Source organism: Lissotriton helveticus, chromosome 4_1 (genome assembly GCF_964261635.1).
Source record: "Lissotriton helveticus chromosome 4_1, aLisHel1.1, whole genome shotgun sequence".
NCBI classification, from domain to species: domain Eukaryota; kingdom Metazoa; phylum Chordata; class Amphibia; order Caudata; family Salamandridae; genus Lissotriton; species Lissotriton helveticus.
In genome coordinates, this window is record NC_136063.1 from 257,585,860 (window position 1) to 257,607,914 (window position 22,055).

The following is a 22,055-nucleotide window of genomic DNA, read 5'->3' on the forward strand; positions in this document are numbered from 1 at the left end:
GCCCTGTAATTAGTCTTACTAACTCCTCTAGCGATTGTGCTACTGTAGTCCTAGGAGCGTTCCTTCCTCAGACATCATGGAGGTCTGCAACTACTGGTGGTGGTGAGAGGAACTATTAGCTTTGTAGTGGCAGTGGCTGTTCGTCTATGGCACTTCCTCTGATGACACGTCAAGTTCCTCTGATCGTTCTCAGAGGTAGGGGCATGATCGCTCAGGTTCCAATGCTTTAGTCAGAGCTTGAGCGCTCACAGGTCAAGATGGTGTCCCTTCTTGTCTCCATCCATGAAACCAGGTAACCTTACTCTTCATGGCAGCAGACTTTACTTGGAACACAGCCTGTTTGGCACAGCAGTAATGGAATCCTCAGTGTGGCTCCCTCTGGCATACGGGGTGGCCAACTGCACTCTTCACATGTGTGATGGCCTGACCGGCACGGCAGTAACACACTCTTCAAGATGGCCCCCTGACTCACACATGCAAGGCCCGATCGGCACAGCAGTGATGCAATCTTCACAGCCACCCCCTCTGGTATACAGGGTGGATGACTTTAGGCTGCACAAAGGCGATAGCCCAATGGGTGGAGCAATGGCTAACTTCACAGCAAACCCTTCTGGCACCCAGGGTCACTGACCTGAATCTGCACACGGGTGATAGGCCAATTGGTGCAGCAGCTGCTTCTTCACACCTTGCAACGGGTATCCACTTGACAGGATTCCTTAATGGTTCTCACTTCCCACAAGCGCGCTCATCTTCTTCACAGGACAGATTGTTCTTACCAAGCAGCCAGGTGCTGGTGCACCAGGCTGTAAGGCAACTGATGTTGGACTTCCCTGGGTGATGTCCCCAAACCCAGCTGGGGAAGTGGCAATCCTTAGTCCCCTGCCCTAGTCACAGGTAAAATTCTTGCAGAACTTCTCCTCCTCACAAATTCCGACCGGCTGCTTGACAGTTGACAATTTTGTGGACCTCAAGCTCCCCCTTGTATAGTCCATTTTCAGAAACCAAACGTGATTTAGGATCTTAGTGCCTGATTACGAGTTTGGCAGACATGTTTACTCCATCACAAACGTGGCGAATGTCCCATCCACCCAATTCCAAATCCATTACATACTGTGGAACCTCTAATATGGAGTACAAGATATATTTATGATGAAGTATTCCATCTGCCAAACTTGTATTCAGGCCATTAGACTTTGAAGTTTTTTGGGGTATCTGCTTCCTTTTGGAGTTTCCTCCAAAACAGCGCTACATACTAACTTGATGTAGTCCAAATTTGAGTTAAGCCGGCAGTAGCAGACGATTACATGAGTGGGCCTGTAGGCCTCATTCCAGTGACAGGTAAAAAGACCTGTTTACTCCTACCGAAAACTACATGTATACTGCTTGTGACACTTAACTCCTGGTAATGACATAGCCTTTCAGCATCATGAGGGTAGAGATTTGGTTTACCCTTCATGTACACCTACTCCACAATCCCTGAGGGAGGTCTATGTCATGGCACACACACAATCCGTGTTCGCGGATGACAACAAACTCAGCACCAGGGTTCCAATTGTCTTTGCCGCTGGGGCACTCAGGTCAGGGTTACCAGTCTATCACCATGTGAGGGACTTTTGCATCCTAACAAATATTATTCCAGATAATTCCTGCAACAACATCTTTCTTCAAATAAAAAAAAGTGAAGACTTTTTGGTAGGTGCTGATTAGTACTAGGTGCTACAAGTTTTTCAATAAAATTCGATCTCTAGTCCAAGGACCGCCAAACTCGCCAGGGCCCGGCCACTGCTGCACTGGTGGTCTGACAGCCCCATTATGAGTTGGGCAGTTGGACCGCCCTGAGACTGTCACCGCTGCCTGGAAACCACCATTCCCTGTTGATGTTGAGGCGGTTTGAGGCTGCAATATGCTTGGCGGCACATGTAATGAGTTTCCTCTCCACCAGCGGTGTCATGGAGGTACCTCCTACATGTATACCTTGGCAGAGAGAAAAGAAGAGGGGTCCTACAGGGCCCCCAGTGCCTCCTCCGCATGTGGATGCACACAGGGGGCATAACATGTGCACCCCTCTGTGCATGCACACCATTTCCTTAACAGCATGGACTTTCAAGTCCATGCCGTGCAGGAAAATTATTCTGCCATCCCATTGCAGTGCCTCTTTCAAAGGCACCGCCGCCTTTGTAAGAGACACTTCCACGGGACCGCCATGCCGCCTGCCCGCCAGACCACTTTAAGTCGTAATCTGGTCGGCAGGCGGCGACAAGTCTCGGCAATGCGGGGGCGTGGGGGTGGCATAATGCCTGCTCCCACACTGCCAAAATTCGTAATCAGGCCCTAGGTAGTTGACAGTGTCATCTCATTAACCAAAATAGCAAGACTTATTCTCTTTTATTATCTCTAGATAATGTGTTAATCTTTGAATACATTAAAACAATAATTGTTAACTACTCTTATAAGGATAAAGATCACTCATATTACCAAACCTTTATAATAAATTGTTTTATGTCTTTCCTCCTAGATTGCTTGGGATCACACTTCACGTGGCTACAGTCAGTATTTACCAATTTTCCTGCTCTGCTTAATTTTGTGAATAAATTAAAATGTGTAACAGGACTTTGTCCAAAGGATCTGGATGACTACGGCTGTACTTGCAGATTTGAAATGGAGGGACTTCCTATAGATGCCACCGACAGGTAAACTTTCCATTGCATCAATGCCTGTTTGCTTTCATATTTTATTTTGGCTTTTATTAGATCATTGTCTAACAAATAACTTGTTTTACAATGAAGATTGTTCCTGAGCACAGTGGGGACGTTCTGCTCCTAAACGTTCACGTTAATGAAATGTGCAAAAGTATTTGTTAGTATGTCTCCCATCTGACAAAACTGTATCTCAGTTAGCACTTCTAAAATATTTGCTAGAATATTTGCACTATAGCAAAAATATGCCCATTGTTCAGATATTTGCTCATCTGATGCAATTGTACTAGACTACAATTGGCTCCTGCAAAACTCTATTGCGTGTGCATACTTACACCTCAAAACTCCCAATTACATTATTATACATCATACACAGGTTACCCATAATCCCTGCAAGCACACTCCTACCTCTTTAATACATATGTCCACTCAAAACTCACAAACTGAAATTCACTTTGCAACCAATCTATCTTTTTCTTTTATGCTCACCATCTCACACCCTGCACAGACACACTATGCCAGCATACCAGATTTCCTAACCAGCAGCATGAGATAGTTTCTTCATCGCGTGGCTTCCAATCACATTCTCACCAATCTTTGATGAGCTCATCCCAAGAGGTTACATCATCCTAATTCAACCTGCCCCCTATGAAACTGACGGTGGCCTTTCCATCTTCCACAAACTCACTCTCGCAGTCACTTTATGATGCACTTTGAGAAGCCTCTTAGTTGTAGAAAAAATATCTCACTCCTCCTAACTACATGCAACATTCCAAATTATCTATCAAACCCTGGAATTGACAAACTCTTCATAGAAATGTTCTCTTCATCTTCTCGGTCTACATCTCCTACACACACAATACCCTCTTGGGTTATTTTAGCCTCCTTGATGCTTAAAACACCAAAACCACAAGAAACATCTAAATGGGATAACCTCACTCTACCATCCCTCCACATGAGAGCACATACCCACATTCATGATCTTACACTACATGTCACATACTCCCTTTTCTCTTACGCCTAGACAGATAACTTTGATTTACCCTTTTAATAACTCACTCCCAAACATCCGTACAAAAGAGGAACCACATCTCTCGCTATCAGAATCCAATTCTTCATTTTTGTCCCCATTGCATGACAGGATTGCCTAACTGCCTTCCATATCAGTCACTTAGATGGCATTGAAGCCATCCTATGCACATTCAATTCAACTCTTGAACTCTCACTGACACACACATAGCTCTCTGCATAATATATGCAAAACACAAGCCCTATGCTTCCTGCTACACCCATGGCAGGAGCTCAGCCACAAAGTTAGAAAAGACATAGTGCTGACCCAAAGTCACCCTAGTGCTCAAAACTAAATGCTTAGTCCATTGGCATTCCAATCAGAATGCCAACCATGCCAAAATCTCACTAAGGCATCACAGAAAGGCTGAAGTGGAGAACGAAAGTAAGGCACTATATAGTGTGTGAACCACTGCTACTTCCCATCATTCCTCACAAAACAGAGGTAGAAACTAGCGTCAATAACATCTTAACAAACTATAATGATCTTGTTAGCATTCTCTGATTCTTCTAAGGAGCATCGTATTTCCCTACTGTATGGTAGAAGGCTAAGAATGATTTATCCCTGAAATTAAATAGGACAGCATTTTAATGTTGAAGAAGATTAGCTTTTGTCAAATGTCTTTGGTGAAACAAAAATAAAGGAGCTTTTTCTTGTGAGTGATGGCCCTGAAGAAGCAGTGTCTCCCACAAAACATTTGTTGGCTGCTACCCTCGACACTGACTGATATTATTCAAATAGTCTTGGCTGCCATTAAGAAACTTGAAGGCTGCTTTATGTGTCTGTTCATACAGATAGTATCAATCAATTGGTATATGATTTTGTTAAATAAGTCAAAACCTTGTTTGGTGCATAGATTGTTGTATTTGAAATAATTAAAATGCATTGTAAAAAGAGAAGATTAGTGGGATAATAAATTATTTTTGATGACACATTATATCTCTAGAATGTTTGGATATTTGATGATTTGGTGTTATATTTGAATCCTTCCAAAATGTTGGAAAGGCACATTCACGAGGCACTTTCCACATATGTGGAAAAAAACAAACTACTTCACCCGTCCCAGTCTGGCTTTAGGAGTGGATACTCTACCGAGACCGCCCTGCTTGGGATTACTGAAAAGATAAGAGAGCTCAGAGATGATGGACAAACAGTAGCACTTGTCCTGTTAGACCTAAGTGCGGCCTTCGACACCATTTCTCACTCCATACTGCTTGCCAGGTTGGAGGAGTGTGGTGTCGAGGGCAGGGCGTTAGAATGGATTAAATCATACTTATCCCAACGCACCTTTCAGATCACCTCCGCTGAGGCCTGTTCGGATGTTTTCTATTCCCCCCACGGTGTACCACAGGGATCTATCATGAGTCCCCTGATGTTTAACGTGTACCTTCGCCCTTTAGCCAATCTTGCAGAGAACTTTGGTCTTATTTTAATGACGTATGCAGACGATTCTCAGATTTTGTTTTCCCTCTCCAAATCTGATACGTCTGCTCCTTCTGCACTTAGAATGGGCCTGCATGAGATATTTTGTTGGATGTCGGCTAACCAGCTTAAATTAAATGGGGACAAAACAGAGGTCCTCCTCTTAGGGAATAATAAAGACCTCTGGAATGACCCCCACTGGCCGTCATCACTGGGCAAGCTTCCTCCTCCAGCAACGCAGGTTAGAAATCTCGGAGTCATCATTGATGACAACCTCTCCATGACACAGCAAGCCAACAAAGTGGCAGGCACATGCTTCACCATTCTTAGATGGCTACGTAAAATCGTCTGGATGCTGCCACCTATCACCCAGAAGACCGTAGTCAATGCCTTGGTAACTTCTCGGCTTGACTACGGTAACATCTTGTACCTGGGTGCAAACAAAGCAGTAGTAAGACGCCTGCAACTGGTACAAAATGCTGCGGCCAGACTGCTTTGTAAAATCCCCAGACATGTCAGGATTACAAAACATCTTAGGGACCTTCATTGGCTCAGGGTTGAAAACCGGATTCGCTTTAAAACCCTGAGCTACCTGTTTAAAATCAAAGCCGGGACTGCTCCCAAGTACCTTCAAGATCTTGCCAAGCCCTACCTTCCCAATCGAAACCTTCGTTCTGTTACATCAGCGACCTTTGCGGTACCCAGGTATAAACTAGCTAGAATGGGTGGGAGATCCTTCTCATTCCTGGGTCCAACTCTTTGGAATACACTGCCCGCACAAATACGTAAAGAAGAAAACTACAGGAATTTTAGGAAGAGTGTAAAGACCTGGTTGTTCGACAAATAAACACCCTCGGACTTGTTCTCTCTCTAGCTGTGCCCTGTGTTTTTTTTAATTCAGCGCCGGGAAACCCTCTGTGGGTAGCTGTGCGCCCTATAAATACTATAAAATAAATAAAAATAAATAAATTCCTGTAAACTTTAGAGCTTTTTTAAATTACTGATCAAGAAATCTTGACTTTAATCAAGGACTACCCTTCTTCTTATGTGTCTGGAACAAAAGGCATATCAGTAGATGTGATAAAGGTCAGCCCCATGGAGCAGAGCTTTATTCTGAATTTAAACTTTATTAGCATTTATAACTTAGAAATTGTTATATACCTTCTAAATCCCGTTTATTAAAGGGCTATTGTTTCTGACCCCAAGAGATATCATCTAATCATTATATTTGACACAGACAGCAAGGTTTTTGCTAAGCTATTACTGTACTGAGCCATGAACTGAACTTTAGAACAGAATTTGCTTAAGTTCTCACAAACTGGTTTTCGGGCTAACTGTTTCACACTTGATTAATTATTGGCCTTGTTATGCTAAAAAGAAGTAGTAAGAGCTTTGTGTTATCACTTATTCTACTGCTTTTGATAAAGTGTACAGGAACTGTTGTTGGGCCAAATTGCATTAATAGGGATCACCTGTGCTTTACTTCATTTCCCGGTCAATCTGCACTCTCAAACTTCGGTACATGTTAAGCTGTCAAATGAGAGACAACTTCCTCTCAAATCTTTTGGCCTGCAAGATTATTGGGACCAGCCTGATGCCGTATCTTCAAAGTTAGCTGACGCTAGAGTTAGCCCCCTCCTGTATGCTTGATGACTTGACCATTTTATCTCTAATGCAAGTGGCCTTACAAAAACAGCTTGGTTGCCAGCAAAAATAAAATAAGCTGCACAGTTTAAAATTTAAAGTTATACAAAACCAAGATAATGTCCTTCAGCTGTTCCAAACCCGCTTTTAAATGGACGATTGACTCTTGTCTCATTGAATATGTCACTAATTATCCTCACATGAAAGTTATCATCATCCTTTTATGTTTTACACAGTATACTGTAAAGCGCTCTGATACCCTAGTGGGTCACGTTTGCGCTATATAAAACTTTACAAATAAATAAAATTAATTGATCATATATTAAATTGGAATTTTCCTTTCTCTAAATTAACTTCTGGAATGAGGGCATATTTAACACGATTAAGCATGTTTCTGAATTGCAAACTAATTCCAGCATTATTATATTCCTCTACTGTATTCACTTATGAAAAAATTCTAAATCTTGATAAAATGTTTATCGTCAACTTTCCTGTTTGAGATCCTTAACTCCTCATTGTTGTTTACATTCCCTATTTGGTATCCTAAGATATCATAAAAATGATTTATTCTACATGTAGCTGTGTTTGAACAGATGGTTCACTCAAAGTAATGATTTATAGGAGGCATTTGGTCGTATTGGTATGTCTCAATCATTTATTGATACCTGTATAAGCAGAATTCTTGAAGACTATTCGCTCTTCAGTCTGCAAATTGTTACATAAGTGACCATCGTTTAATATAAGCAAGCTTTTAAAACTTAATTAAAAAGACCATTTTCAAATGATCTTACTTTCACATGAGTATTCTAATTACGTTCAGCAGACTTAGGGCCAGATTTAGAGTTTGGCACATGGGATACCCCGTCACAAACGCGATGGATATTCCATCCACCCTATTACAATTTCACTATATCTAATAGTACTTGTAATACGGCAGACACAATATCCTTCATGTTTATGACAGAGTAACCCGTCCCCTGAACTCCAAATTAGGCCCTTATTCTCCTATGATGCAGTCTTATCCAGATTCAATAATTTTTATCAAGAACTAAAAAGAATTTCTTACAGTTAAGATGATCACACATTCTAATACTTTAGATTGAAGGCTCACGGTGAAATTTAGAAAAGAATAACAAACTTTTATGTTTATGCCTTGGTGCAGATGCATCTTTAGAAGGTATTATATGTTTGGTTAACATTTTTACAAAAACCTATTTACATCCATTCTTTAGGGAGACTGACTATAGAATAAATTGCGCAGTTACTGTGTTCTTGTTGCAAAAGGGGTTCTACACATTTAGTATGCCCAGATTTTGTAAACTTTTTTTCATTACCCGCTTTTGGACTTTTTGCTGTGGATGAGTCATCACATGTATCCCACCCACTGTTATAACATGGTAAATGGACTGTGCATACTTACCGTCACTGTCCACCTTTTAAGATAAGGTTACTGTAATGCAGCATAGGTAAGCAGCACCTGGTTGTTTATAGAATTTGAGTGTCACTAAAGTGGGAAATATGGCTGTTAATCCCTAAATACACATATTTTAACCAAACCATATCGTTACTAATGTGGGACTTTCCATAAGTTTTCATTTTCCCTCCGCCTGATCAGCTTACACAATTTATAGGCATTTCCAGTATTATCAATTGCTTTATAAGTATTATGAAGTATATTGTGTGTTGTATTGCTTTTTATAGTTTGTTTTAGGGATAATATTGTTTTTAAAAGATTGTACTTGAGATGAATTTTCATGTTTTTTTATCAAAACCAAATAAAGAATTGATATATATTTATATATTTTTATTGGGCACTCATAGGTAAAGTCAGTGTGGTTTACTGTTATGTCTGCAGTGACACGTTTTATACACATGAGGAAATCTGCCTTAGAGTGCAGTTTCTCTCCCCATTGGTCTACAAAGTCCAGCAAGATATCAAAATTGGGTGAAAAGTGTGCACCCAGTTCAAATATGCAATTCCCAATCAGATATATGTACGTGGTCAGGGTCGTCCAGAATTTTCATATGTCTCTGGCTCTGCTGAGCTCAGGATCAGAGCCCAGGCCTTTGTCACCCTGCTGCACCAAGTTGATTTACTCTGCTCTCCAGCTGAAGGAACAAAGTCCTCTGCACTCAAAAAGAGTAATCAACACTGTTTCCCTCAGCTCCTGAGGAGGTAGGGATATGGAAGAAGATCTGCAACTGTTAATTAGCAGTCATACTGACAGCACAGGATCACTGAACCTAGGAAACCCAGAGAACTTTAGCTAACACAGGAGACTCCTCTTTCAAGTTTTGGTGGGAAAGGCCCTGGCAGTGGTGTTGGCTGGAGGCAGAGCTGAGGCTCCCAGAAGAGATGTGACCACTGACTTCTGGAAAGCGCACACCTTGAACTGTCCTAACATGATGTGTAGAAGGGTTGGGACAAGGGTGGAGAGGTGATGTGGCTTCTAGAACCTTCCACCCCCATTTAAAAACTATCGCACAAGGGAGAGAGAGTTCTTTTTACTGAAACTGAATGGCAGCAGCAGCCACGGACATCTGGAAGGACGAGCCCCCTTATGACCTAAAGGACTAAGGACTCTTTCCACAGTTGACTAGTGGATCACTCAAAGGGCTAGTTTAGCTGGCCCCCTTAAGCCCCAGGAGGACTAGTTGGAGGAAGATGTGAACTTCTGCGTCCCAAAAGGAGGAGAGGATCATCAGAGGCCAAGAAAAGGAGAAAGCTGGCACAGGGAGGCACGAGAACTAGCTCCCTGCAACTTACACCACCTTGGAGGCAAGAGGGCCTGCAGGAACTACTCCTGGTGGAGAGAGCTAGCCATCCGGAGTACAATGTACACATGATCATCCAATTCAGTACAACGCGGGCCTGAGTTATGGCCTTTTTAGGTCTGGTGACCTTTGACCTTTTTCACAAGATTGAGCATGAGGAGCTGTGCTACTGGAGCTGAAATTCCCCCCGGGGTGGGCTAGGGCCTGGGGTCGGCGCAATCTTATCAGTTATTTATGAGCTCGGGGTGAATGTGTGGGGTCCCCTCCTCAGACCTTTCAAGTTCCAGGGACCCCAACCGCCAGGCTCGTTTCTGACTAAGGGGCCCGGTGACTTCATCACCAGGCCCCTACTAAGAAACAAGAGGGGAAGTTCTGTTGTGCAACCCCCCCACCAAGAAAAAAAGGAAGGGGCCTAGTCACCTTCTCCAGGCCCTTGACTTAAGCAAACTAAGGAGGAGCACCGTCACAACCCACACCCCCATGGCAGTGACCTCTTTCCCACTCCCTGTGCCCGTGATGGGGGAGCAGGGCCGCCACGGCCAAAGAGTGCACCTTGTCCACATGGAGTGGTTAAGCAGAAGAAGACTGCCAGCCAGCCAGATGAGAAGTTGGAGCGCTAGTGTGTCATCTGGGGTCACAGGAAACGTGGGACTTCCCCAATGACCCCCACTACACCACATATTTTGGGGTTGTCCCGGGTGGGACTGGGGCACCCCTGGATGAAAACAATGGGAAAAAAGCACTGACTGAACAGTCCATTATTGAGCGTTATTATTATGGTCCAGTGAATGGTGGTTGCTAGCGCACATCACCTTCCCTCAGTAGGCCTAGGCCTTGGGTTGCTCTGCTTCGCTGCTCTGAGAGAGTCACGTGCTACAATGCTGAGCTTGGTTCTCTGTGAGGGGACATTTTAGACCTATTACTTGTGCAGGCCTCACAGATCAGTTGCATTGAACAATGAATTCCCCCATATTCTATAAAGTGTTTACCCATCGACAGAGGGGTATAACGGGGAAGAGCCAGCGCAAACAGCCCTAGCAGAGCCAAGCAACTAAAATAGCATGTTCTGGCTTTGCATTAATATGCCAAATGAAAACAGAAGCAATAAAGGGCTAACAGAATATTGCATGCTATTCTCTTGCGTATTTTGTGTAATTTAAGTGATGTTACTCATTTTATGCGGCGTACTTGTTGCCAGTTGTCATCACGTACAAGTTCTGTGCAAGACATCGCTCCTTTGTCCATGTGCCACAGCTCTACCCTTAGCTTTGCAATACCAGAGAGTCTTTGACTATTTGGTAGTATGCAATGTCTTCATTCAGGCAACATTGTACTTTTTCACGGGGGCCTCTGGAACTTCAAGAATAAATCTAATGTTCAGGGTAGGCACAGCTACTTAAAGACCAAGCTTTGTAAAGTGGGTGTGTTGTATTATTGCGAAGTGTGTGTGTTAATATATACTAGAATGCACAAAGCGCCATTCACCATACTTCACTTACATTTTAAGTAATGCAATACCAAATAAGTAAATGTTACTTGGGTGCCACGTTGCAAGTTTATTGAATACATTGATTTAAACCTCAACAGAGATCGTATATTTTCTTTAAATATCCGAAGACAGTTCCTAAGAATTGTAAACATCATAGAACATACTTGTTCATTCAGAGTGTGGGTAATAAGTTATATCAGCTCTGAATATGTGGTAATATTACATAGGTCAATTTAGGGAAGTTAAATCGGTTTCTCCAGTGTCTTCGAACAGGTAAAATATATGATATAAATTTTGAGGGCCTAACTTAAGCAAATTATAAAATACAGAATCTACATGAGATCGTTTCCAACTCACCTTCAACCTATTAGGAAGAATATTACATATTTGGAGGAGCAAAAACAAATGTTTCATAGTATGGGAAATTTGGTAGAAAAAATAAGGTTGAATTTCCCCAAAATGCGTATTCGCTATAAAACGAATATATATTTTCAAGGTACCACCGTATTCTAAATCAAAGGAGACACTTAGGGCCCGATTTTGAGTTTGACAGTGCGGCGGAGGGACCACCCCGCCGCCGCACAACCGAACCCCTGTGGAGACCGCCCGCCCTATTATGACTTTTTTTAAGTCATTGGTGGGCTTTTCCTTTGGCAGTCCCACAGCGGTGCCTATAAAATTGGCACCGTAATGGGAATGTCAGGGGAAGTTCCAGCATAGCTTGGACTGAAAAGTCCATGCCGTGCTGGAAAGTCTGTATTTTCACACAGGGGCCCCCGGGGTACATCCACAAGGCCTAAGGGACAAGGGGGCCCTGCAGGGCCTCCTTTCTTTCCTCACCACCACTGTTTTCATGGAGGAAAGTACTCTATGAAAACCGTGGTGGTGATGAAAGTCGTAATATGCGTGGCGGAGCCATATAGGTCCCCTTGGAGGAGTTAGCGGTCTAAAGGCAGCACGACCACTAGGGTCATGATGGGGTGGTCACAAGACTACCACCACTGTGCCACCATGAGTCTGGCGGTCCTCAGACCACCAGACTTGTAATAGACCCCTTAATCTATGGACTTGAACTTTAAGAAAGAAATACAATTGCCCCGGGTGCAACTTTAAGACACCCATGATACAACTGAAATGCTCCAGTGTCATAGTGTTCCCGCCATGAAAAGGCTGTCGGAAAGGGACTTTGTTATCCCGATGGCAGTGCCTGCCCCGGCACCACTGCCATTCTAGGACGCAGCTCCGACCGCCACCCCATCAGGATCTCTTTGATCCTGGCAGAGGCAGTGGTCTTGTCTTGTACAGAAGTGGTTCCGACTGCCAGCATCGTAATGTGGCGGTCGGACCGCCACCGTCGGCCTGCCGGTAACTCGACAGGCCCTAAAACACTTCAAATTAAAAACGATATTTTGAAAAGTTAATAGTTAGAACAACAATAGTAACATATAAAGTTAAGGTATTAACTAAAACTATTTTAAATAATTAATAAAGGATATTTTGTACAACTATATCACTGATAACAAATCAAACACAACATTATTCTTTAAAACAATATTACCTACAAAAAAAACATATTCTTGACAACAATATTCTATACCAGAATATTGTTGCATCACTACTTTTTCTCTGATATTAATATGTTTGAATATATTGAACTCAATATTTTGTCTAAAAACCAGAGTATAGAACCTGCAAATCTTTATGTAGACCGAAAGGTGTTAAATTAAACAAGATTATGTAGTCAACCCCAATTTAGGGGAAATATTTTTCGATTGTCGAAATTGTTGAGGAATATCAAACATATAGGGCCAGATGTACGACCATTTGATTTTGCGCCTCACAATATCCGACAAATTGTGAGGCGCAAATTGCAAGGAGCAACATCAAATGTACAACAGTTTGTTAAACACTATTTGCGATTCCCAACGGGGTCGCGAATTGCGAGGCTCATTAATATTAATGAGCCTTTCCCAATTTACAAGTCCATTGGGAATGACAGGCCCTCCCAGGGATGGTGGCCTGCTGGGCTCAGCAGACTACCTTGTCTAAAACTGCTTTTAAATAAAGCATGTTTAAAAATAAATGCAGCCTGTTTCCTTAAAGGAAAATGGTATGCATTTAAAGAAACAAAAAATGAAACGTTTTCATTAAATTTTTTAACGGCAGGCAGTAGACCCTGGGACTACTGCCTGCCCATAACAAATAATTTTGCATGCATTTGCGAAGGGGAAGGGGTTGCAAAACATTTGTACATGGGTTTGAGACTCGCTATTTGGAAGGGAATGCCCCTTCACTCGCGGCACCATTTTTGAGGCGGCCGCGGCACTGGAGGCCCGTTGCGGCCGCGGCAGCCTTTATAATTTATTTGGGATTGGGAACGAACAAACACAGTGTCCCCACTCCCCAAATAAATTACAATGGCGGCCGCGGCCACAACGGGCCTCCAGTGCCGCGGCCGGGCCCAGTAGACAGTAAAAGTGCAAAGGGGGGCCTGGGGCCAGAGCCCACTTTGCCCATGGCATGCCTTAAAACGTCTCTGCTTCCTGCCGCTTCATTTTGCCCTCCATGGCACTGGATGATTTTATCATCTCATTATCTGCACACCCCACACGCCTCTGCAGAGAAAGTGACAGGCAGGTGACATTTCGTATCTCTGACATCGCAGAGATGATTTTCGGACGTCTGTAATCTCCTTTGGGTGGAAGCCGTGAGGTGTGATCCCCAGTTTCATGTCACTGCACAATGATCAGATGAAGCACTCGTAAAGTGTTTCCAGTAGACACAATGCCCTGTGATGTTTTTTTTTCTCTTACCGCCGCATCCCCCAGCTAAGTTATTTGTGGCTTTTTACAGATGCGATTTTATTGGAGGCTGGGTTTTCAAGAGCAAATTAACTTTTTTATAGGATGTTTAATATTACGTATGGCATTTTCAAATGTCAGCTGGGAATCCCCACTCTAAACATGCCATTGGCTTCACTTTTCAGACAAACTACTGGGGTTTAAACCAGGACTACACGGTGGGCCTTGCTACGGGGAAGAAAGCTCAGCTGCAGTTTTTATAGACTACTATCCGTGAGAATTCACTGTACCGATATGCCACTGTCCTTTGAGTTTTGCGAGAAAGACCCCGGGTACGGCTTCGCGGTGCACTCCCGGTACGGGACCCTCATTGGTGAGATGTTGCAACTGATGCCCGGTTCCTCACCACTCTACACATCTCCCACTGCAAAAAGGTGGCAGACAGTTCCCCAAGATTCTCTGCAGAGTGCCCCTTCCTCTACTAAGCCTCCAGGGTCTGTGGTGTTTATTATTTATTTATTTATTTATGCAGTTTTATATAGCGCGGACTTTACCCGAAGGTGTCAGAGCGCTTCACAAAAGGACCAGAAATGGAACATAATGAGAAACCTTACAAAAGCATACGTTACGTTACAAAAATAATAGTGACATTTGTGATCAAACAATATACATGAGGTATTAAAAATTGTGAGCAACCAAAAATACATGAGGTAGTAAAGATAATAATGACAATTGTGAGCAAACAGAATACATGAGGTAGTAAAAATTGTGAGCAACCAAAAATACATGAGGTAGTAAAGGTAATAGAGACAGTTGTGAGCAAACAGCATACATGGGGTAGTGAAAGTTGTGAGCAGCCAAAAATACATGAGGTAGTAAAAAGTGCACAGGAAGAAAAAAGTGACAAGTGTGCGGTTACAAGAGAGAACAAAGTATCATTTTAGGTGTAATACTGCAAAAGATGCTAGACACTCAGGCACACGAACAAGCGTTATGTAGGCAGGGTGGCACTTGTGCAAGTATCAACGATAAAAACATGTGAGAGGTAGCAAACCGTGTGATACAAGGGCAAAGTGGTGTGTGCATGTTACACAAGGACACCAGACACCGGTACATGGAAAAAAAACTCCAAAGACGCAGACACTCCAACCCCAGGAATACCCTGGGAAGGCACTTCCATGGGCATGGAAAATAACAGTAGTGGGACGTCTTCCTCCAAATACCAAGAGGACGTGAATCACTTTTGGAGGTGTCTCTGGAGGAGGAGAACTTTGAGGTCCCTTTTGAAAGCCTGGGAGGAGGCAGTGGTCCGGAGCTGAGGCGGGAGTGAGTTCCAGATTCTCACTGCGTTGCCTGAAAAGGATTGGGCCATTGTTCTTTCCTTCTTGAAAGTGGGAGGTTCAAGTAGAAGATTCTCCACATTGCGTGAGGGTCTAGAGCCTCCAGAGAGTTTCAGTTTATTCGCCAGGTAGCGAGGAGAGGAGGAGTGCAAGGCTTTGTGGGTGATACAGGCGGTCTTGTAGATAGCTCTAGCCTCGAAGGGGAGCCAGCGAAGGGTGGATAACATCGGTGTGATATGATCGCTTCTTTTGGCCCCATAAATGAAGCGAGCTGCTGAATGGAAAACAGACTTAAGTGGGGACAGGTGGGATTTGGGGAGGCCAGTGAGAAGAGAATTGCAGTAGTCTAATCTGGAGAGGACCAGCGATTGCACCAGGGTTATCAGGTCCTGTTCCGGGAAGAAACGTCTGATTCCCCAAAGAAGGCGCAGTTGGTAACAAGCAGATTTTGCAATCGAATTGATGTGGGGGGTTAGATTGAGTTTTTTGTCTAGAATAACTCCAAGGGATTTTGCGCTGTCGACAATGATGGGTTTAGTGTTGAGTAGATTCAGCTGATCCATCCATGATTGAACCGGGGCGGGAGAGAGTGAGGAGGAGAAGAGGAGGAATTCCGTTTTGGAAGGATTCAGAATCAGTTGATGAGTTGACATCCAGTTTTGGATGGAGTCCAGAGTAGAGCTTAGGAAGGAGAGATCATGGGTGGAGGCAACCTTGAGGTAGAGTTGAGTGTCGTCTGCATAGAGATGGTAGTGAATCCCGGATTTGCTTAGGAGGTTTCCCAGTGGTTCTAGGTAGAGATTGAACAAAGTGGGTGCAAGTATAGAGCCTTGAGGAACACCCTGACCTACCGCCACAGGAGAAGAAAGACTGTTCGCAATGTTGATCATTTGGGATCTGTCAGAGAGGAAGGATGCAAACCATTTAAGCACAGTGCCCTCCATGCCCATTCTCTGTTGAAGGATGTTGAGGAGGGTGTTGTGATTGACAGTGTCAAAGGCTGCAGAAAGGTCCAGGAGAATTAGAAGACAGGACCCCCCCGAATCGAGTATCCTCAGCGCGTCATCAACCACTTGCAGTAGGGCTGTTTCAGTGCTGCAGTTTTGCATGAAGCCAGACTGACACTTGTCAAGAAGATCATTGTCCTTGATATGACGAGAGAGTTGTTTTGCTACACATCTTTCTGTGATCTTCGCAAGGAAGGGAATGTTAGTGATGGGGCGGAAGTTGTTGAGGTCCTTCGCATCAGCAGTGGGCTTTTTAAGCAGAGGGGTGACCTGCCCAGTTTTGAAGGGGACAGGAAGGGAGCCTTGCCAGAGAGAGAGGTTGATCAGAGTGGCCCAATAGGAAAGAGAATGGGTATAGAAGTCCAAGGCAATGGCACTGGGGATAGGGTCAAGAGAGTGGTTGGAGGGCTTTGTTTCGCGTATGCACTTGAGAAGGGCATCTTCAGATATGGGGTCAAAGCTCTGCCAGAGAGCTAAGGATTTGCGCTCCTCTGGAGGTGTAGGATGCGCGACCTGATCCACAAGTGATTTCACTTTTTCATCGAAGAAAATAGCGAAATCGGCTGCTCTCTTAGTAGGATCCTCCACCTCGGAAGAAGGGGGGGAGCAGCTCGGAGACTTGACGAGCTCGAATAGTTTTTTAGGTCTATTTTTGGCGGAGTCAAGGAGGGTTTTGAAGTGCGCCGCTTTCTCAAGGAAGATATGCTTGTGGTACCTGGATCTTGCTGTGCGAAGCATGGCTAAATTGTCTGTGGAGGGCACTTGTCTCCATTGCTTTTCCAGGAATCTTAGCTGCTTCCTTTCCTCATACAGGGATTTGTTGAACCAAGGTGCTGAGGGAGTGGGCCTTATCCTTTTGCTTTTGAGTGGAGCGACGTTATTGATTTCAGCTGCAAGAACTGTGAGGCATTGGGAGGTGAGATCGTCAACAGCTATGTTTGGGTCTAGCCTTGGAAGTGATAGCAAGGCTGATTCACAGAGGGGACCGACATCAATATTTTTGGCATCACGGAACCAGGAGATGGCCCTCTTGGGTTGGCCAAGAGTTATAGAGTGTGAGAGTTGAAGAGAGAATGGGATGAGGTGGTGGTTAGACCAATCAACATGGAATGGGGAAGAGGTAGAAAGCATGCCTGCTTTAGAAATAACAAGGTCCAGGATTGCACCCTTAGAGTGGGTTGGTTCAATGCAGTGTTGGATAAGATCGTTTGTAGAAAGGAAGGTGGCCAGAGAGTTCGCAGAGGAGTCTTGCGAAACGCCCCAGTGGAGATTAAAGTCACCCACGAAGGTCTGATTGTCACTTTGTGTATATTGGTCGCTGATGAAGTCCGTGAGATCCTCTATAAATGAAGGGCCACTACGAGGCGGGCGGTAAATGATATGGAATCTGAGTGATGGACGGTGTTTCAATTGAAGCTCAAGAGAAAGGCATTCAAAGGTGAGGGAGGAACTGCTTGGAGAAGCCTTAAGTTGGAGGGCGTTTCTAAAGATGACTGCCACACCTCCCCCCGTGTTGTCAGTTCTGTCATTACTAAGTATGGAGTATCCTGTGGGTACTAGGAGATCAAAAATAGAGTGAGAGGTATCTTTGAACCAGGTCTCAGTGAGGAAGAGCATGTCAAGATTGTGAAGGGTGATGGTATCGGAGATTTCAAGTTTGTGTTTTACTGCAGATCTGCAGTTGTGAAGCATACAGCGCAGCTCTGTCAAGACTGTTTTGGTGACGGGGGCACTTGGGCTCTGAAGGGTGATTGGGATATTGTACTTATGTGGGGGTGCTCGGGAGGGTTTAGGTGGATGCTTTGTTCTGACAGAGGTGATGGTCGGAATAGTGTAGAAAGTGGGGTTGCTAGGGTATGTTTGTTGCAGGAGGGTGGTGTTCAAGGGCTTGTGTGAGTTCAAGACGTTTGCGGACGAGAGGTTGGACTTGGCTGTATTGGGGTGGAGGGGCAAGGAGCACGTCATGGGAGGTTGAGAGGGAGTAGAGGTGCATGTTTGGGTGGAGATCTTAGAGCATAAAAGTGAAATGGCAGCTGTAAGCTGGGAAATGGAGGTGATCAGAGAGCCTAGCGTATTTTCCAGTGAGAATGAGGCAGAGCACGGAAGGTTGGGTGGCTCGATTGAGACATGAGGTGGTGGTATTGGTGGAGGAAGGCAGGACGAGGTGGGGGGACAGGAGGTAAGTTGTGGAGAGGTGGGGGGACAGGAGGTGAGTTGGGGAGAGGTGGGGGGACAGGAGGTAAGTTGGGGTGTGGGGTTCATAGGTGGAGTAAGTGCATTGGGCGTTAAAGGAGAGTTGTCATTGTTGGTGTCGCAAGAGGGAGAGGAGTGAAGGACATGTTTAGAAGGAGAAAGGTGCGGAACATGGCGGTAGGGTGTGTAATCTTCATCTAAACAAGAGGCCCTGGCTGCTCCCCTCCATTTAATTCCCAATTTCTTTTATTAAAACATATGCCAGCAACACAAAACCATAAAACCAAACTCCATTGCAAAAAAGAAAATACGTTACATCTCTCGTTTACACATTAATTGTCAAGGGCGCCGATAGCACGGGCTCTCAGAGAAACAGTTTAAGCTCACGCAGGAGCCAACCGCGCTCCAGCCTGCACTCCTTCCTTCTGACCTGCTTTCGGTAACTGCAGGCTGCACATGACAGTGCACACAAACGCAGCGGCGGGACTTACCTTTTGGCAATTTAATTGAGCACTGTTGTTGCAGGCGGCCGCGCCGCGCCAGTGTTTTCAATTAAATTGCCAAAAAGTAAGTCCCGCCACTGCGTTTGTGTGCACTGTCATGTGCAGCCTGCAGTTACCGAAAGCAGGTCAGAAGGAAGGAGTGCAGGCTGGAGCGCGGCTTAAGTCCTGCCGTTAGTGTGTCCACAGTGTCCTCCGACCGTTGTTGACCCCTCCCTCCTCCTCCTCCCCCCCAGCCTCAGAGAGAGTCAGACTCCAGGGCCGTCAATCAGTTGTAGCGCGCGCGAGCACTACCCATTACCCCCAGGTCCCTTATGTCCTCGGCCCATTCATTACTAATGGAGATAACCATCTACCGACAGAAATTAAAACAAGAGGAATGCTGGGATATCCCTACTGCCCCTCCCCCCGGGAGTATAAAGGTAGCACTTCCCCAGCAGCCCTCCTGTTCTTTTTTTCTGTCTTCGACAGAATGATTGCTGGATGCTGTTGGTGATGATGGGCTGCACCAGCTCCTGCTGGGCTTGGGTGGCGTGCAGGCTCTTCTGGCTCCTCCTGCCCGGCTGCCTGGCTTCGCGGGCAGGGGTGGGATTTCCTGATCTGTATGCCCCCCGGCCTGCCGGGCTTGCTGGGGGGGATTTGCTTCTTCACGGCCGTTGTTCCGGTTTTCCGGCCCTTTGCGGCTGGTGCGCCGCCTCCCGGTTGCTTCCGGGTCGCTGTGCGCGTCTCCCCGAGCCTGGCCGGGTGGGAGACGCGCTGCGCTGACTGTTTGATCCCGGATCCGGCTGTTGGTGTGGGGGCCTTGCTGATGCTGCTCAGGCCCCCGCTCCGGGTGAGTCCCGCTTTTGCGTTGTTTTTGCTCCCCCTGTCTGGAAGTGTTGTGCTGTTTGGTGATATACTGTCACTTTGCATGTTCTGTATATTACTTGTGCTGCGTACGGCCAGCTTGTTTTTGCAGCTTGGCTCTCCTGCCTCGGATGTCTCGAGGCTGCCGCTGCTGCTGAGGCCTGCTTCTGAGTGAGGTGCTCGGTCTCCGGCTGCATTTCACTCGCTATCCCCCGGAGCGAGCTCAGATGTGGCGTCTCTTGTCCAGAGGTTCTGCTTTGTGTCCGGAGCTGCCTTACGTGTGGGTGCTGCGTTCTCTGCTCGCCTCTTCTTGGAAGTTCTTGGTTGGGGGTGTGCGACGGAGGTTTGTTTTTGGCCTCTGCTGTTGGGAAGTTGCGTATCAGCTGGGCCGCTGCTCTGTCCCGTGCTCTCGTGGGCCCGGGTCTGGAGGGGTGTGCTACCTGCCGCTGTGGTGGGGGCTGCTCTGTCCCTGTCACTCTGCCCATCATGCCCTTTTCGACTTGGATGGGCGACCTGGCGGTGGGTGGTCCAGGTTCTCGTCTCGGCAGGGGCGCTCTCCATCCTGTGATTCTCGGCGGATCTCATTTTTCTCGCGGTTCCTTCCGACATGGCAGGGTTCCTCGGAGACTGGGTGTGGTTGTGTTCGGTCGGCTACCTCTGCCGACTTTGGTGCTGCCACCCTTGGTTCGAGCCTCCTGTTACTCGCCTCGCTTCCGAGTGCAGCGCTGAGATTTGGGTCTCTGTTTATGGGGTGCTTTCGTGGGCCCGGGTCTGGATGGGTGTGAGCGCTGCTGCCTGCCGTGGTGGCTCGTTTGGCTGTTCTTTGGCCTCTGTATTGATCTGGGTCTGGTGGCTCTGTGGAGTTCTGCGTTCCCTGGCAGGGGCCTGTGTTTTGTGGCCTCGTGTTCTGGGTTTTGTTTCCCGGGCTGGTCCGCTCTTCCTTTCCACCTTCTGGGGTTGTTAGGTGGCGTGCCTTGGTGTTCGGTGGCTGTTGCCTTCTGTTGTTCGGCGCCTCTTCCCTTCTGGGTGTGCGGTTTCCTTTGGCCTTGCTGTGCGCTTGTTGTGCAGGGGTCTGTGTGGGAAGCTGTGCGGGGTACATTCCTTGTTCTCGTTTCCTGCCTGTTTCGCTGCGGCTGGGTGTGGGTGCCTTTCTCCTTGTTGTGGGCTCCTCGCTGCCGTGCTACTGCTCGTCCGCCTCCTGGGTTGCCTTGGCTGGCACTTCCTTTTGCTGTGTTGGTTGGCGCTTTGCCCTCTGTCGGTCCTCCGGTCCCCTGTGCGGCATTTGGTGTGCCCTGGGTTTTGTTCTTTTGGCCGGGCTTATGTCCCTGGCTTGCCTTCCGTTTTCTGGTTGGTCTCCGCTCTGGCGGTTTTGCGCCTCTGTTTGGTGTCGGGGCTTGCTTGCGGGCTCTGTGCTGCCTTCCCTTTTGGGGTTTCCTGCTGCTGCTGTTTCAAGGGTCCGCGCTGCCTTCGGCTGGCCCCGGTTCTCCGGTGGTAGGCGTTCCATGGGTCTTTTCCCTTGGTTCTCTTCTTCGGGGGGTTCCCCTGCTCTTGGCGCCTCTGGGGGTGTTTGCCCTTTCTGTTTCTGGCCTGCCTCGGGGTGGCTTGGGTTCCAGTCGCCTCTGTGGTGGCTGGTTCTTTTTGCTGCTCCTGCCTTTGCTTGCTCGTGGGTTCCCTGTGTGGTTGGGGTTTTCCTGCCTGCTTGCTTGCACCTTGCCCTCTGGTGCTCTGGTGTCGGAGTCGCTTCTTTTTCTGCTGCGGCGGCCTGATTGGGTTGCCTTCTGCTTTCCGGCTCTCTGCCCCGTCTGGTGGTGGGTCGTTGTTCCTGCTTCTTGGGCCGCTGCGCGGTGGGGGGGGGGTCCTGTGGGCTCCCCTCGTTCGGGTTGGCCTGCCATGCTGTTCTTCCTCGGTGGCCTTGCCTCCGCTGCGGGCTGGCTGTTGTGGCCTCTGCCCTGCTTGGGGGTCCTGGTTCTTCCCTTCCTGCCCTCTGTGTAGTTGGCCGTGTTTTGGGGCGCATGGTTCCTGGTCCGGTTCCTCTCGTTGGTGCCGATGGTTCTTTGGGGTGCTCTCTCCCCTCTGCCTCTGCTTGGGTGGCTTGAGCTGCCTTGGGTCCGGCTGTTCTGTTCCTCCCGGCCTACGCCTGTTGTCAGGCGTGGTGCGTGGTGGGGTCCTGCTTGTGTCCTTCTGGTGCTGTGGCCTTCCCTTTGCTAGGTTCTGCTGTTTCCTGGCATCCCCTCCTGTGTCTGCTGTGTTGCCTGACTGTGGCCTCCTGGCGG

The 22,055-nt window shown here is 46.6% G+C and overlaps 1 protein-coding gene across 2 annotated transcripts in view; it reads left to right on the forward strand.

Moving 5' to 3' along the window:
* The window catches only part of OC90 (otoconin 90), a 619,335-nt gene that overhangs the window by 120,801 nt on the left and 476,479 nt on the right, over window positions 1-22,055 (forward strand). For both annotated transcript variants that reach the window (XM_078685553.1, XM_078685554.1), the window contains exon 5: window positions 2,516-2,690. In XM_078685553.1, the coding sequence (XP_078541679.1) occupies window positions 2,516-2,690 (175 nt within the window). The remainder of the gene's footprint in view (window positions 1-2,515; window positions 2,691-22,055) is intronic.